At 48.7% G+C, this 17,172-nt stretch overlaps 7 protein-coding genes across 7 annotated transcripts; 4 read left to right on the plus strand and 3 right to left on the minus strand.

The window, feature by feature from the left end:
- Positions 1 to 1,133: 1,133 nt before the first annotated feature.
- On the plus strand, positions 1,134 to 3,024 carry N7533_010823 (putative amidase; the record flags this gene model as incomplete). Its single annotated transcript, XM_057107473.1, has 3 exons — positions 1,134 to 1,438; positions 1,510 to 1,937; positions 1,994 to 3,024. 3 exons carry the CDS (start codon positions 1,134 to 1,136, stop codon positions 3,022 to 3,024), a joined length of 1,764 nt encoding a protein of 587 aa, XP_056954851.1.
- Positions 3,025 to 4,617: 1,593 nt separating this feature from the next.
- On the plus strand, positions 4,618 to 5,905 carry N7533_010824 (polysaccharide lyase family 1 protein; the record flags this gene model as incomplete). Its single annotated transcript, XM_057107474.1, has 4 exons — positions 4,618 to 4,952; positions 5,005 to 5,130; positions 5,180 to 5,276; positions 5,333 to 5,905. 4 exons carry the CDS (start codon positions 4,618 to 4,620, stop codon positions 5,903 to 5,905), a joined length of 1,131 nt encoding a protein of 376 aa, XP_056954852.1.
- A 1,373-nt stretch (positions 5,906 to 7,278) lies between these two features.
- On the plus strand, positions 7,279 to 8,805 carry N7533_010825 (alpha/beta hydrolase; the record flags this gene model as incomplete). Its single annotated transcript, XM_057107475.1, has 1 exon — positions 7,279 to 8,805. The coding sequence occupies one exon, from the start codon at positions 7,279 to 7,281 to the stop codon at positions 8,803 to 8,805; it is 1,527 nt and encodes a 508-aa protein (XP_056954853.1).
- A 227-nt stretch (positions 8,806 to 9,032) lies between these two features.
- N7533_010826 (putative sexual development protein (LsdA)) lies at positions 9,033 to 10,164 on the minus strand (the record flags this gene model as incomplete). The annotated part of the gene is made up of 2 exons (XM_057107476.1): positions 9,033 to 9,737; positions 9,802 to 10,164. The coding sequence occupies 2 exons, from the start codon at positions 10,162 to 10,164 to the stop codon at positions 9,033 to 9,035; spliced, it is 1,068 nt and encodes a 355-aa protein (XP_056954854.1).
- A 747-nt stretch (positions 10,165 to 10,911) lies between these two features.
- On the plus strand, positions 10,912 to 11,931 carry N7533_010827 (uncharacterized protein; the record flags this gene model as incomplete). Its single annotated transcript, XM_057107477.1, has 3 exons — positions 10,912 to 11,028; positions 11,136 to 11,423; positions 11,488 to 11,931. The coding sequence occupies 3 exons, from the start codon at positions 10,912 to 10,914 to the stop codon at positions 11,929 to 11,931; spliced, it is 849 nt and encodes a 282-aa protein (XP_056954855.1).
- Positions 11,932 to 13,076: 1,145 nt separating this feature from the next.
- Positions 13,077 to 13,403, minus strand: N7533_010828 (uncharacterized protein; the record flags this gene model as incomplete). Its single annotated transcript, XM_057107478.1, has 1 exon — positions 13,077 to 13,403. One exon carries the CDS (start codon positions 13,401 to 13,403, stop codon positions 13,077 to 13,079), a length of 327 nt encoding a protein of 108 aa, XP_056954856.1.
- Positions 13,404 to 14,860: 1,457 nt separating this feature from the next.
- On the minus strand, positions 14,861 to 16,792 carry N7533_010829 (Dyp-type peroxidase; the record flags this gene model as incomplete). The annotated part of the gene is made up of 8 exons (XM_057107479.1): positions 14,861 to 15,129; positions 15,186 to 15,512; positions 15,568 to 15,647; positions 15,700 to 15,825; positions 15,874 to 15,972; positions 16,023 to 16,285; positions 16,346 to 16,685; positions 16,740 to 16,792. 8 exons carry the CDS (start codon positions 16,790 to 16,792, stop codon positions 14,861 to 14,863), a joined length of 1,557 nt encoding a protein of 518 aa, XP_056954857.1.
- Between the last annotated feature and the right edge of the window lie 380 nt (positions 16,793 to 17,172).

Raw genomic sequence — 17,172 nt, forward strand, 5'->3', positions numbered from 1 at the left:
GTGGACGCGGCCAGGCGGGTCCGATTGTTCAATAAGTAGAACCATCGTCGATATGAGCAGCCAACAGGAGATCGCAAGTACAGGCTGGAAAATATGCCCAGACTAAGATCTCAAGGAACCGGTGGATCCGAATGTGATTCTGTTCCAAACTCAATTCTACCACGAGTGGAAGTTTCTACCACCCGGACACGCCCGTCTGGATGAAATGGCAGTACCTAGGTATGTAATTCATGGTTGAAAAGGCTTTACCCTCTCTGCCCTCACTGGTTCCAAGACTCGTTTTACTTGATATACAGATTGCAGCTTCAGACTATGATACCATGGGATTCTGGATTCGAGAATATTATCGAGAAAATGGCATTGAGGAATTACTATATCATAGAGTTTGCTATACGAAACCGACGCCCTGTACGGGGTATGTAGACACAAATTAATATAAATTTTCAAGCTAGAAATTTCTCATGCGTAATGGCGAACCCCACTTCGACCAGAAGCTCGGTGATTCGACACTAATTGTTGTGTAGGACCTCAGTCGACCAGTCAGCGTGGAGTGTGGCGGAAGTGGAGATGGATCGGTCGAGATCGAGCCCAGATAAAACCGGGCAAGATCCGTCGGTCGACCATGGTGGACCGGAGATTTTATTTTTTGAAGAATTTGAGCGACGGAACTATGTACAATTAGGCAGGAGGGAACGTTTTCTACCAAGGTTAACCGCGCTAAAGTTCTTAATCAACATGCAGTCGGAGCTAAAAAGGACAGCGATATAGCCCTTACTTCCTGATTGGCTGTTCAAGGACTGGCAATCCAAGTAAAAAGCCACTTAGCTCTTCTTTAGCACATCGGAGAGCCGATGATTCCGGTCGTGAAGAGACGTTTGGGAACACCGAAGAACAACCGAAGGAAGAATTCCAGAGCTATGGTTAGGAGCTAGTCGCAAAAAAATAGGAGAACGGCTTCTCGCGATTAATACTCGTTAGTCAAGGGATCCACGGAGTGCTACCCTGAAGGTTCTACTCTCGTGTATGAAAACCCAAAGCTCCCCTGAGATCGTCGCTTCTCTTGCCACATGGTTTTTATCTTGTGGGGTTCTCTAATCTAACCTTTTCCACATATCATCATCATCATCATTATCATGTCGCCCTTACTGCAGGCCATCGTGAGCGGCCTGGCCCTGGCTGGCACTGCTGTTGCTACTCGCCATGAAAAGGTCGACCACCTGGTCGCGTCTCAGATCCTCGAGGATCCTTATACCTATGACTTCCCTCGTCTGGGTGCCCCTGGCGCCTCGCTGTTCCCGATGCGCCGTTGCCACGGGTTCAAGCTGGAGGAAGCTAGCGTGGATGAGATTCAAACCCAGCTGAGCAACGGCACTTTTACTAGTGTCGAGCTTCTGCAGTGTTACCTCGACCGAATTCACCAGACTCAGCCATACTTGAAGTAAGTACCTTTTGGATTGGAATCCCAAACGTGTTGTGGTTGGAGCTGTGGTGCTGACAGTGAACCCCTAGCGCGATTCTGCAGTTCAACCCCGATGCATTCTCCATCGCTCAGAAACTGGATGAGGAGCGCGCCCATGGCAAGGTCCGTGGACCTCTTCACGGTATCCCTTTCATTGTGAAGGACAATATTGCTAGCAAGGACCGTATGGAGACCACCGCTGGCTGCTGGGCTCTGTTGGGCAGTGTTGTGCCCCGTGACTCCCACGTTGTTCACGGTATGCGCAAGGCTGGTGCCCTTCTTCTGGGCAAGGGCGCCCTGAGCGAGTGGGCCGATATGCGTTCGAACAACTACTCCGAGGGATTCACTGCTCGTGGTGGCCAATGCCGCAGCGCTTATAACTTCACCGTCAACCCCGGTGGTAGCAGTACGGGCCCTGGTGTTGCTGTCGGTGCTAATCTGATCCCCATCGCCCTTGGAACCGAGACTGATGGCAGTGGTACGTCAATATATAAGTTCAACTTGTTAGCTTACGTTCAAGACTAACCATACTAGTCATTAACCCCGCCCAGAGAAACGCCATTGTGGGCATCAAGCCTACTGTCGGTCTGACTTCCCGTGCTGGTGTCATTCCCGAGTCTCTCCACCAGGATACTATCGGAACCTTCGGCAAGACTGTCCGTGATGCAGTCTACGCCCTCGATGCCATCTATGGTGTCGATACTCGTGATAACTACACTCTTGCTCAGAAAGGCATGACCCCTAAGGGCGGCTATGCTCAGTTCCTCTCGAAGAAGGATTCTTTGAAGGGTGCGGTTTTCGGTATTCCTTGGGAGTCTTTCTGGGCCCTCGGCGATGCTGAGCAGATTGCCCAACTGGAGGAGCTTGTTTCTTTGATCAAGTCTGCCGGTGCTACCATCATCAACGGCACCGAGCTTCCTCACTACAAGCAGATCGTTTCCCCTGATGGCTGGAACTGGGACTATGGCACCACTCGCGGTTTCGTCAACGAGTCCGAGTACTCCTACATCAAGGTTGACTTCTACAACAACCTGCGCGATTATCTTTCCGAGGTCAACAACACCGCGATCAAGTCTGTGGAGGATCTTGTCCAGTACAACATTGATAACTACGGCTCAGAGGGCGGTCTCCCCGGCATCCACCCTGCTTTCGGCTCTGGTCAGGATGGCCTCATCGCTTCCATGGAGAGCAAGGGCATCATGAATGAGACTTACTTCTCGGCTCTTGCATTCTGCCAGCGTACCACCCGTGAGGAGGGCATTGACGCTGCCCTGAAGTACGGCAACGGAACCCTGGATGGCCTCCTCGTTCCTCCTGATGTTGCTCAGAGCATCCAGATTGCTGCTCAGGCCGGTTACCCCGCTATCACTGTGCCTGCCGGTACCGGCAGCGAGTCTGGCATGCCATATGGCCTGGCCATCCTGAACACTGCTTTCTCGGAGCCCACCCTCATCAAGTACGCCAGTGCTATTGAGGATCTCCAGAAGACCTCTGGCACCAAGTGGCAGCGCACTCTCCCGGAGTGGCGCGGCTACCTGGAGCGCAACCTGCCTGTGATCATGTAAAGGCCTGGATCGGAACATACTAATCATATAGAATCGTGAGCGTTTTCCCGTGTCTACAATGAATATTGTGCTTGTATGATAAAAACTACTATTTATTAATAGAGCATAATTACCCTGAGTACCATCATTATTTGTCCAATCGAAGCCCTCCTTTTCTGCACGATTTGCTGCACCCAGCCATTCAGGTGTTCAATCTTCAATCCCTCTCGCGCAGCCCTGGAGTGAGCAAGAATGAAGAATCTAAAATGGATCTCGGGCAATCTCCTTCTAATGAGACTTTAATATATCTTAGTATCTGTTAGTATCTGTTAGCATCTTTAGTTCATAATGGCATATTACTGCATGATAGGAAAGTTGACCGCCATTCTTAGGGATACTGTATTAAACGCTGACATCCTAGTTTTGGGCCATACGACCGAGGAGTGGGCCAAGATATTTTTCTAGAACCAAGCATTATATTGCTAAGTTGATAATCTCCGAGACAGATTGCATGGACCAAAAGGAAAGAATTGAAAAAGAAAATTAAGTAAGGAGCCTCACAGTGGACCGTGAACCCCCCCCCCCCCCGAAAAGGTGGAGCTAGTGGCACATCAAGTAGGTAAACCGACGATCTTGATCGCCAGGCAAAGTGTCAACAACATTTGCACAGTGCGCGCATTATGGCCCATTTTCATTGATGCAAAATTGATCTTGCGGGCTCCCTCATTTCCCGATGATCTGCAAACTCTGATTTTCACAGAGAGTATACATGTCCGAGATCATTCCAAACACTGTGCCAAGCCGGAGGAATTCATGTCGCGGTTCAATCCACACAACACCAACACCCCCTTTGCAAACTCATTTGTCAGGAAATTCAGACGTCGAATGTGACGAAGAAAGTCCGGAGATATTCCGGATACAATGGCGTGTGCGGAGTACATCCTTGGAAGATACCAAAGCCACAGCTCAATTAAAGTGAGGACTAGGCTGATCACGGAGCACCGCTCGACCGAGTAAAGCGTCCGGTCTCATGGGTCGAGCTACTCTATCGCGCCTGGTGGGGCGCCCAGGGGCAGTGAGAGAGTGAAACAATTCAAGCACCGAGGTCAGCAGCGAACGCTCTAGGAGGCGTTTTTTTGCGACTGCTTTACTGCACACTTTAATCAATTTGGGTTTGTGGGCGTATTTGCCTGCGTGGCCGCCCTCCCATTCCCACGGCGTAGAGCGCCTGATGAAATGTTTCCAGGATTCACATACATCCAGCCACACTGGCAGTTAGTCCGTACTCCGCAACATTGTGGAGTCAGACATGTATTCTAATATGAGGTTACGGCATTCCGATTCGTCACAATAACGGCGGTATCATCACTGGTGCCGGATCGGCGACAGTTAGGATTCGGAAACAGCAAAATTATGGGCCTGATCCTGGCAAAGGGGGATATGTGGAGTAGAGAACCTCTCAAACCTCGTGGCTCGGAATGGGTCTGGTCCGCTGTTTCGTTGTCGTTGATCGTATAAAGGTTGCTCAATTCGCGCCCTCGTCCCCAAAATGAGTTCTGCACACTTCCATTCATTCTTTTACTTTCTTTTGTACCTTACCAAAGCAGCCTCATCATGAAGTTTACTGCTCTTGTTGCGGCTTTTGCTGCTCACGTTGCTGCCGTGAGCGTCTCTGGCGCAGCTGAGGGTTTCGCCAAGGGCGTTACTGGCGGCGGGTCCGCTTCTGCTGTTTATCCTTCTACCACCGATGAGCTGGTCTCTTATCTCGGTGATAGCTCTGCCCGTGTCATTGTTCTCTCCAAGACCTTCGACTTCCGAAACACTGAGGGAACTACTACCGCCACTGGTTGTGCTCCTTGGGGTACCGCTTCTGCTTGTCAGCTTGCCATCAACAAGGACGACTGGTGCACCAACTACGAGTCTTCCGCGCCATCCGTCTCGGTTTCCTAGTCAGTCGTCGGGGAATTCAGATATTGGGGAATCTATGCTAACAATTTCCAGTGACAATGCCGGTTCTCTCGGTATTACCGTTGCCTCCGACAAGACCCTCATTGGTGAGGGCTCTGCTGGTATCATCATGGGCAAGGGTCTCCGTATTGTTAGCGGTGCTAGCAACATCATTATCCAGTGCGTATATAGAGCCAAGTATCCAAAGAACCTCACTGACCCAAAGCAGGAACATTGCCATCACCGATATCAACCCCAAGTACGTTTGGGGTGGTGATGCCATCACCATCGACGATAGCGACATGGTCTGGATTGACCACGTTACCGTATGTCCCTCAGCGATTAATGTCCCTCCGGAGCCTATTTACTGACATTCCTTTAGACTGCTCGCATCGGTCGCCAGCACATTGTCCTCGGAACCGAGTCCTCCGGCCGCGTGACTCTGTCCAACAACTACATCAACGGTGTCTCCGACTGGTCTGCCACTTGCAACGGTTACCACTACTGGGGCATCTACCTTGATGGATCCAGCGACCTGGTCACCATGAAGGGCAACTACATCTACAAGACTTCCGGCCGTAGCCCCAAGGTCCAGGGCAACACCCTCCTTCACGCCGTCAACAACTACTGGTACGACAACGGCGGTCACGCCTTCGAGATCGGCTCCGGCGGTTACGTTCTGGCCGAGGGCAACGTTTTCCAGAACGTTGGCACTCCCGTTGAATCCCCCGTCTCCGGCTCGCTCTTCACTGTCCCCAGCACCAACTCCGGCTCCTCCTGCAGTGCCTCCCTCGGCCGCACCTGTGTTGTCAACGGATTCGGCTCCAGCGGTACCTTCAGCCAGAGCGACACTGACTTCCTGACCAAGTTCTCTGGCAAGAACATTGCTTCTGCTTCCGCTTACAGCACCGTTGCTTCCAGCGTTACTTCCAACGCTGGCCAGGGTAAGCTGTAAATTCAGTGCTCTGACTAGTTTGCAGCACGCCTTTGGCTCAGGAGTGTTGAATACATTCGATGGTTCTCTTGGGATGTAGCATTATTCTCAAGATTTGGCTACATACTTTTGATATGCATAATTTCTGATGGAACACATGCTTAAGCGATAGAGAATCCTTGCTCTATGATGTGCTGCTCCCTGCAGAAAACCTATACCTTTAATTAGTGTAACATAGTTCCGGCAATTAAGAGCGATCTTGATCAAGGCTATATTAATTACTTGACTCGTACTTTAGATTTTCTCGCATGCACTAGTACCTGAAGCAGAGCTGCCTGTAGTATAATCTCAACTCTTTCATGCTCCTAAGTTGCCAACGTCGGGTTTTAAATTATGAAACAACTACTCGCTGCTTGATGGCGGTGTGAAGTAGCGTCATTCTTTCGAAGACAAGCCAAATATGATAGGCAGAGTAGTAGCAACAATAGGTGCTCGGGGAATAACAGCTCGGGATAGTTACAAGCGATAAAAAGCCAACACAGTCGACGAATTCCTGTGTTAAGATTGCCGACTCTGCTTTGAAGCCATTATCCAAACCCACTTTATACATCTTGAATGACTTTCTTCAATGCCAAGGCCAGTGGGTAGGTAACTATTGGGCGATTCGTATGCTGCTGACGGGCGTAGTAAAATACGTCCTAGGTGTGTACAGCGCCCAACCGCGGAATATTCAACCTTATTGGGTAATAAGACAGAGGCTATTAGACTTTTATGCATAGAAGCCTATAATGTGGATATCTAGAAATCACTATGATCTACTATACGGAGGCTGGTTACTTGATTATATGGGCAGTAGTAGAGAGCTTCTCTTACTCCGAATCGAAACCTCCAGAGGATACTAATTTAGCCAAAAACCTTGGAATATTTGAGTAGAATCACCAGTGCAGGATTATGGGACAATTTCCACCTTTGCTAGCTGTCGGCTCTTGGCAGACGGAAATCAGCCTCGACAAAAGCCGACAGCACATATCTCAAATCATTTCACACCTCACTATAAAGAAGCTTGTAAGAACTTCCGCCAAATCTAGTTAGATCCTCGTATGTGAGGTCTCCACATTCGTCAAGGGCCTGAAGGGCCAATCAGATTGGCCCTTACATGGTGCCTAGCGTGGGGAGAACAAGGCTGTGGCACGCCTGACGGTTCATTTGGCCCCCAACGAGATGAGCCCCCTTGAGGAAATTCACAAAATGACGTGAAGTTGTTCTGTAGAATAGACTATAAATGCGAAGTCCTGCATCGAGAGAATAGCTCTATTTCGAAAAGCACCACAAAAAATCTAGTCGCTCTCCTTTCATCTCTTCATTTTATTTCTTTTTATTATATGCCTTCAGCCATGGGCAGGCTTCTATACTTCCTGTCGGCAGCTGCAGCCCTAGCAACATTCTCGACTGCTTCGCCAGTCAAAACTTCAAATTTCAATTATGACCCACCTTCCAAGGTAGACTGGCAAGCGTGCGAGGAAGGTATACGCTGCGCCAATCTCTCCGTACCACTTGACTGGAGCAAGCCCCGAGGCAAACAAATCAGCATCGCAATGGCCATGATTCCAGCTGCGAACCAGGAGAAGCGAATCGGCTATTTGATGGTTAATCCAGGCGGACCAGGAGCGTCCTCACTCAACCTGATAAGCGCTGGGAAGGATTTCCTCATGTCGACCCCTTTACATCAATACTTCGACATCCTGGGCCCTGGACCTCGAGGCACAGCAGGAAGCACACCTGTGAACTGCGACCCGGAACCCTGGAACAGACGCTACCCCGAAAGACCCCAAACCGAAGCCGAATTCCAAGAAATGCTACAAGTCTTCCACGACCGCGGCGAGAGCTGCGTCAACCAGAAAGATAATGACATCCTCTACTTCGTGGATACGATCAGCGTCGCGAAAGATCTCGAAGCCGTGCGCATCGCACTGGGCGACGAGAAAATGAACTATATCGGCTTTTCATACGGAACTCAGCTTGGCGCTCAATATGCGGAACTCTTCCCGGATAATATTCGCGCTCTCGTGCTGGATGGAATCATGGATCACTCCCGATCCGGCCCCGATCTATGGGGTCCCGAATCAAACGGCTACGAAGTAACAGTCAACCAATTCTTCGACTGGTGCGCCAAGAACAACACATGCGCCCTACACAAAGTGAAAGACCTCCCGACCAAATTCGACGCCTTTATCGACCGGGCCAATAAATCCCCCATCCCGGCCCCGAGCTGCTTGAACAAGACCTCGGAAGTATACCCTTGCTTCGAAGATGCCACTGGAAACGAGATCCTGCGCGCCTTCCAGACCCCGATCTGCTTCCCGTACCCGGAAACCGGATCTGTGGGCGGATGGGTCGGACTGTCCGAATTGCTTCAGGTGGCGATGTACAACAACGACTCGAGCGCATTCTCTACGACAAAGTACGCCTCCACCACCGGCTACGATATGTCCTACGCTGCTATTTTCTGCCAAGACGCGCCCCGGTCGAACTGGAGCGCTATCGACTTCAAGATCAAGGCGGATGTCGGCGCCGTGGCGACGCCGCATACGCGTGGAATTGGCGAGGTTTGGTATCTGGATGCTCTTTGTATGAATTGGCCTACGCCGGTGCGGAACCCGCCTCGGTCGTTGGCGCCTGCGTTCGCGAGCCGGAATATGAGCACGCCTATTCTTTTGGTGAATGCGCTTTATGATCCTGAGACGCCGATTCAATTTGCTTTGAATGTGCATCGGCAGCTTGGGGAGCAGAATGCTCATCTTATTATTCGAGATGGAAGTGGTCATACCAGCTATAACCATGTGGGTGAGACTCATCGGGCTATTAACAAGTACCTGGTTGATCTTGAGGTTCCAAAGACCGGGGCTATGTACAAGGATTAAAAGAGTTAATACGGGACTGTAATATTGGATACTGGAGGGGTAATTATGAAGTGGGTTGTGTTTGAAAGAGTGAAGGAGGTGCATTGTATACACAAATTCGAAAAGGAAGAAGAATAAAGTAACTTATTAACCAAGTTTCAGCCCTGCCTGGCGGTCGTTCATAACAATAAAATCAATAAAGCCAAGAAGCAAGAATTTAAGAAGCAGTTCCTCTCAAGTAGTTCCGCTCAGTTTATAACAATCAACCCCGGTCCGGCCAAGGTCCACTTGGCAACCTCATTGGCATCCGTGAAAGGACCTTCTTTCTTGGTCACAGCCGCAATAGTAAGACCGTTCAACTCATGGCCATCGTAGGGGAACAGGGCTTCTGCGGTAATGATATTCCCACTGTGAGACACGTAGGAAAGATTTTGAACAATGGGCAAATTTTGCTGGTTGATATAAGTCATCCACAACTGCCCGGTCTCATTGGAGTTGGCTTGGAAGGAGAATGTGAGATTTTGGCTCTTAGCGGTCGGAGTTGTGACAATCTCGAGCGCCTCGAAGGTCCGCAGAGGGATCTCGTTGATGTTAGGACAACTTCCGGGGTAGGTGAAGCCCTGGATCGCGGTGAAGGCAAAGTTGAGGTCGCCGGTGGTTAAAAATGGGAGTTCGCTCGGGATCTTTCCTTGCTGCATGCGGAACCACCCTTGCTGCTCGCCTTCGTTTGCCACAACTGAAGCGATCTCCCTTGCAAGATCGTAGTCATGACCCAAGGCGAATCGCTCGATGGTGTCTTGGAGAGTGCCGAGTACGATGTCGGTGAACTTGCCTGCGAGTGCGAGGGCCGAGTCAAAGTCCTTCACGGGGAAGTTGTATTGGCATGGTTCGATGGGGTTGACATGGAAGTGGGAGAGAGCGCCATTTGCGCGGATCGCATGAAGTTCTTCTTGCTGTTTGAAATCAGAAAGGTCAACAGTGAGAAATTTAGTGAGCGGGAGTTGAACATAAACATACGGCGAGAATGGCCTTCAATGATGCTAGAACAAGATTCCTGTCATCGGCGTCGGAGAAGCGATATCCCTCGACATTCTCGGTGATATTAGTGATGAGCTCGTTGAAAAAAGCAACTTCGAAGAGCTCGTTGAATGCGATCAGTTGGAGGTTTGTGATGCCCTTGTTACTGATGACGGGAGGAGGAGAGGTGTTGGGAAGTGTTCCATGAGCATGCTGTTCGATCAGAGTCAATTCGCTGGGACTTGGGTAAGGCAGTCCATCGGGGAGATTCTGATCAACGTCGGGCGTTCGTTCGCTGACGGGTGCCGCGGAGATCAGAGAAACTGCGCCCAAGAGTGCAACGGCGTGTGCAAGAAAGCGCATGGTGGGTAAATGTGTTGGTATGAAATTGGGTTGAAAGGGATATACGGCGAAGCAGTGAAGAAGCGAAGATGAAGATATGCGAAGAGTAAGAAAAATAGGAGAGTAGCCGACAAGTAGTCCAAATTAGGCAGGAGTGATGATGTTGATGTTGATGAGATGACAATGTTGGGAAGGTGCGATGGTTAAATACTGTCAGAAGGTGAATACAACTATAGAGTAGAAGTATAGAGTACTAGTCTGACTATGAGTATAGAGTATGGGTATGAGTATGCCTTGAGCTGTTGAGGTTTATTTTGGTTTCCTTCTTATTCCTATTCTAGACCATGTCAATACGAACTACTAGTAATAGATGTGGAGTGCCAGTGCGAGTGGCAGTGTAAAGATACAAATAGCTCCGGGAAAGCTTAATCCACCACATAAGCTTACTAGTACATCCCATGGCGCAGATACGGCCGCAGTAGATGGTCATTCCAAATCATTCAAGGCTTATGACTCTACCAGAAGACAGCTGCGATTCCAAATAAGTCCACGGTCTTCTTTCAGTCATTGTCAGTTTATTATTTCTAGCCAATACATACCGTACTAGTAGTACTACCTATTTGGGTAATCAGCTATACTTCGCACTTGGCTCCTGATTTGTCAGCCCCGCATAGGTACTTGCTTACTTCTCCGCATCTCCAGCCCTGGAGCATCACAGTCTCGCAGTATCCACACTCGGTAACTTCAGCTACGCTGCCCAATATCGTGATGGTGACCTCCGACTTCAAGCTCACCGCAGACCAAATTGGCAATTTCATGCGCCATGGATGGGTGCGCGTGCCCAGCTGCTTCTCCAGGGAAAAGGCTGCCGAGTGGACCGCAGATGTATGGACACGTCTTGGATACTCGCCCACAGATAAGTCGACTTGGAAAACTGAGATTACATGGATGCCCCAGCATAAGTCGGAACCTGTCAAAACATTTGCCCCTAGAGCCTGGGCCGCTATCTGCGAGCTTCTCGGGGTGAGAACCGAATCGCAGAACACTCTGCTACCTGGAACGATGCGTTCATCGTCAATCTTGGAACCGGGGAGATGCTTGGTAAATGGCCCAAGCCTACAGAACTCAACGGCTGGCATGTGGATGGGGATTTCTTCACCCACTTCTTGGACTCGCCTGAACAGGGTCTGCTGGTCATTCCCCTTTTCACTGATATCCAGGAGCATGCCGGTGGAACCATGGTTTGTCCGGATGCTATAAAAGTGATTGCACAATATCTGGTTAGTATTTCCCTTCTTAGATCCCACTCTCGGCTTGCGGTTATCAAACTCACTTGAATAACAGTATGACCACCCCGAAGGCGTGTCGCCATATATGGTTCCTCGTGGTTCCAAACAGACCAAGAAGGACTTTGAAGATTTCTACGACGACATAATCCAGAAATGTCACGAATTTCACGAAATGACCGGGGAGGTTGGCGATGTGATTCTTCTCCATCCCCTGATGGTACACTCGGTGTCCGTCAACAGTTTGAGACATGCTCGCATCATCACCAATCCACCCGTCTCTCTAAAAGAGCCTTTCAACTTTGATCGCCCGGATCCAACCAAGTACAGCATCGTCGAAAGGAAAACAATCGAGTCAATCGGAGAGGACCGGCTTCATGGCTGGAAGACCAAGGGCGACCGAGGATCCGTCACACCTGGCCGACTGAAAGCCCAAGCGGAGCTAAAAGAACAGGAACTACGGAGACTTAAATCGCCCCCTGCACCCCAGAAATCTGGTTGAGAATCTCGAAAAGGCGATCAATGTCGTGTTGGTTGAGATATTCACGAGGGACTGGGGGTTTTCTGTGTCGGGTCTACTCGTTCAAGTTTGCGTTCTTATCACAGCGAGTGGGCTTCTAGTACTTGAAATGACTGACGAAGGACTTGCTTTCTTACATATCCATATGCCTAGCACTCACGAGGGTATCTTGATTTTTAACGAAACGAACTTGAAACAATGCAGCGATATTATTCAAGTTTCACTCCCCCAAAATTATACAGTACGATAACTAGATTGTAAGTATCCAACCCGGAAATAATCCTGCTCTATCGCTTAACTGGCTTCCTAATACCTAGAAAGTAGACTCCTGATCTAATATACGATGCCCACTAAGAGAATTTGGGAAATCAAGCCGTTCCTTCGAGTTTCGGGGCGAGATAGACCTTCACTCGATGGCAAGTTAAACTGAACTACGATCATTATTCAGGAACTGAGGTTCCAAGAATTTATGGAGCTCTAACTGCAAACAAAGTGTCTATCCGAGAAGTCCTATGAACAACAGGTGCAACGTTCCCATATGCCCCCCCTCAGAAGGCCAGACCGAAAAAGAAGAAACAGAAAAATCGCCTTGCAAACAAATTATCCACCTCCAAGTATGCTGCTTCATGCGTAAACATGCATCTGTCATTCGCTTTTCTCGAAATTGTCGGAGGTCACATGTCAATTAATCAATCCACGAGGTCGGCGCAGGATTCGATAGCATCTTTGTCTAGATGAGAAATTGACTCGGACAATTTCCAAGGTTGGCACTGTTTTCATTCCAAGTAATTCCAAAAACCTATAGCCGATTTCTTGTTTTGATTCTTATACTCGCAGGGCACTGACGAAACATGCCGTTATGAAGGCTAGGCATGTGAATGTAAAGGACAGGCAATGATAAAATATTTTGGCTAAGTGATAATGAAGTAAAAACAGATGAAGTATTTTTCAAAGAAAAGAAAATCTCGGCCACGAATATGAAGTGACAGTATTAGGCTATGCTCAGTAGCAAACAAAAAAAAGTAATAGGCCCAGAGAGAGCGGAAAGGAGGAGGAAGCAGGGACCAGTAGGCCTATAGAGTGCCGGAGCGGATGCCATCCGACCAAGGCAAGAAGTCAATAGTCCATCATCTTGGGTGGTAAAATTGATCCACTTGGTGCAAGGGTACCTTTTTGAACTTAAGCTGCCCCGGTATCTCCTTTAAACGAGACTGCATCATAGGGCGGAAGGCAGGATGTCGGTTTTGTATCTTTGACTTGGCGAGGGTAATCTCAGACTGCAGTTCAATGGAGTCCCAGCAGGGGTAGTCCACTTTGGAAGCGGCTCGATTCACATCCAAAATGAGGTCGTTGTAGATCTCCTTGATTCTTTCAATGTGATCCCATACTTCTTTGATAACTGGATCGTAGGCAATGTCGGCCTCCCACTCGCGAGGTGGATTTTCGTGTGGCATCTTTGGAAGTTGCAGCCTCCAGCCAGTGAGTATTGTATGGAGGGAAAGAATATCTGCCCAGGCAATGATTGATTGGAAATCTTGAGTATCATTTGGAAAATGGGTGATGGAACTAAGTACAGATGAAGCTTGGAATTAGGAACATTCAAGTTGGAAAGACAGTGCTCTCCGGCACATGGAAGGACCCCACGTCGATGCAGACGCCATTTCCAACCTTGGAAGGCTGAGCAAACATGTCAAACTGCCGAAACTTTTCAACTTGCGGGTAGAGAGCGAATGCAATAGACCCATATATTTTGGCAGCCCTCGATATGGTATCCTATTTCGTGTGGATTTCATGTCGTCAATAGATATAAGAAACCGACTCGTGCAAATTTGGAATTTTCATCCCAGTTAATCAACAAAAGCAAAAAATAAATTACATAGGAGGCCCCAACGGGGAGCAATCTGGTTTTCAACGTGATATGAGGAGCTCAGATGCTCCCATATATAAGGATAGTGTCTGGCAACTCTTGGCCCTCCCCATCCGTTCTAGTGCTCACCCCCTCGCCGCTTTTGCTCCCTGAGTAGGATTGAGCGCGCCCTCGAGCGACCTAAGCTGATCAGTGATCATTACGTAAGCAAATGCATTAATGGGCCGTCCAACTCTTGGAACAGAAGATGTTTCATATCTTTGTCAAACTCCATAAGCTTCAGCATGTGGAAAAACTCGCACCACTCCTTCGTCCAATTCTTCACAGGGCTACGAATTTTCGCTCTTTGTCTCTTCCGATTCATATGGCTACTGCAAATCTCCTTGATAATCATACTTTTGGCTACATCGGAGAGGACTTGGAGATTAAAGCTGCATCTAATCGGCTTTTCGGCCTTGATGAGATAACACTCGTCCGCTCTCCCGTTCAGTGTGATCAGCTGTACACCTACCACCGAACGATCTAAGACTCCAACGCATGGATATTGGTTCATGTGCATTAGACTATCGGTCTACCATTAAACTTCTACGACGACTCCGAGGTCTTGAGATGGTTGAGCAGGTTATGAACCCGGGAGCCCACCAAAGTTTGAGAGAATACTGGGCTGTGTACAAATTTCGCGGGAATTATAGGTAGCGCCGGAGGCGTAGATGATTGTAGGCATATATTGAAGATCAATCTAATACTCAAAGGCTAAGAAGCTCAGCTATAGATGTCAATTCTTTCTACGCGACGGGGATACTAGATTTGAGTAAAACGGGGAACAAGTAACAGATCAATCAATAACTCGGAGCAAATAATTAACATGGGCAATTAAGCAGTAAAAAATCAAATTTCAGACAGAACATTAGAGATATCGCAACGGGCTTCCGGCTCAGTCAAGATTCTCATCTGACACACCGCCATCTCTCAGTCGTGACTTTTGTAATGAAGTCCACTGACATCAAAGATAAGTGGCGCATAATCCCAAATCACGGGAAAAGCTCACTCCTTAGGCGGGGCGCCAAGCTTCCGAAGAAGCTTCAGGGATGGGGTGAAAAAGTAATCACCGCCTTGAGCCTCGATCCAGGGATCGAAAGTGATTCTCTTGTGCTCCTTGTCATGATCATCGTAGACCATGATGTGCAGGAACTTGTCATCCTCCTCGATGGGGTTTTTGAGCGACTGTCCAATAAGGGCATCCTGCCCAGGTGGATACTTGCCACCAGTGAACTTCTTCTTGCCGGCCGGAAAAGTGTCAGGGTTGATCCAGCCTAAGGGGAGGGAGTCAGTGGCGTCATCAATGGTCCCAAAGTGAGGCACAACTTACGGTTCTTGATGAACTGGAATCCATTAGAAAGACTGGTTTGGTAGCATACAAACAAAAGACCGCGGTCTTTTTGGGACTTGGGACCTTTCTTCTCATCCGCATCCATTTCCACTCCGTAGGGGATACCGCGGCGCATAATGTCGAACTTATCATCGTTTCCAATGACGGATCGGGGCTTGGTCTTGCGCATATGGGAGGCGAATGGGCAGTTGAACTGGTCTTGTGTGGGATATTCAATTTTGTTCCATGTTGCGAGCTCCTTTTTCTTCGCTGGGTCAGTTTCCTTCGCGACGGGATCCTCCCAGGGATGGAGCTGAACAGGGGCTCCTAAAACATTAATTAGCGCCTATTCTGGGCAATGCTGTGGCGATTCGTAGCCTACCGCTCTTCCAGCGTCCAACGATTCGAGCGCCAAGTTGGTCCGGGGTGAGGTGCAGCTTTGGAGCCTCTGCTTCCAGGAACCTGCAGCGGCGGAAATTAGATCATGGCTTCTAATTTTCAATAGGATAGATACCTGTCGAATTCCGGCACGAGTTGTTTAATCTTGCGGAAAACCATGATACTGCCGTCCTTGGCCCACGGTGGATGCATTAGTCGAGGTTCATTGTCCATCTCTCCATCGTGTCCGAATAGGATAATTCTGGCATACGTTAGTCGTCTGGAAGCGAGATTTAGTATGATAATTTACCCAGGACGAGTTCGTTGCGGGATAGCTCCTGGCTTCTTTGCAGCCTCGTCATCCAGGCCCTTGAGGAGTGGCTGCGAAATGCCGTCCAAGTATCCGAAGCTGCAGCAGGTCAGTCAAATCTTTCCTAATGCCAGTATTCAATCACTTACTGCTCATGTCCTTTTTCGGCGCCGGGTCTGTCGTTACCCTCGATTGTCGTGACAATGCTCTTCTGACCCAGGTAACTTTCGACCAGATGTCTCGCTTTTTCCTCAACTTCGCGTTTGGTGCCGGCTATATGAATTACTCCATCAACTGAGTTACCTTTGAATGCAGAAAGCCATTGTTCCTCACGATCTCTGCCTTCGCCATGGAGATCAGCGTACATGCCCTTGAGAAACGGGTCATCTTTGAAGAGCAGGTCTTTGTCCAACTAATGCATAGGAAGTTAAGATATGGCTGGAATCAGGAAGGAAAAGAAGTCGTAATTTACCCTAGCCATGCCCCTGTTGGTGAAGGCAATGTTTGATCTGGCCAGGCCAACATCACTCGATCCTTGAGCCTTCTGGATGTGATGATGCTCCGGTAGAAGATCGTGGATGGTTTTGATCGTTGTCTCGGTCAAGGAGAGAAAGCTCCCAACTATACCCGGCTTGCTTGGTTCTCCCTTCTGAGCCTGAGCGACCTTGTTGATGGCTACACGATCCGCCAGGGCGTCGTTGGCAGTAGCAATCTCTTTATCATCCACCAGCTTTTTCAGCATGGGTTTGAAAGTAGTTGCGTCATCAATGGTGAAGAAAATGAATTTCTGGTATCTTTTCAAGAAGCCAGGCCTAAATAAGAGTTAACACAAATATCCCAGGCACTTTGCAGGTTCTAAAGCTAACCAGACGTCACCCTGGATGTTGTCCAGATCGAAGCTATCAGCCGTGGACCCCATTTTTTGCTAGTGATGATTTCTTGAATATGAATTCTGGCTCAGATCCAAAGTGGCTAGAATAAACAAAGCGGACAGGCACTTTATAGCCTCATTTCCTTTGAAAGAAACCCGCAAGCAGCGTCCATATATACAGCCAGCCAAGGAACGCTCAACTATGGTATATTGCCAAGTAATGGAGTTGAAACTGATTGATGTAACAATGCCAGGTGGAGGCGCCTATACAGAGATTTAGTCAATTTCGATTGCTTCTGTTTGCGGAATAAATGAGCAGTAGGTGCATTTATAAGTTGCAGATGGTTTCTGATATACCTCACCTAACGACCAATTTGAGAAAAAGAAACGCTATAATCTAAACTGTTAAGGAGACTACGTTACCAAGT

This window comes from Penicillium manginii (assembly GCF_028828005.1).
Source record: "Penicillium manginii strain IBT 31320 chromosome Unknown utg000008l:1.0-3226943.0:1.0-3228205.0, whole genome shotgun sequence".
Taxonomy (NCBI): Eukaryota; Fungi; Ascomycota; class Eurotiomycetes; order Eurotiales; family Aspergillaceae; genus Penicillium; species Penicillium manginii.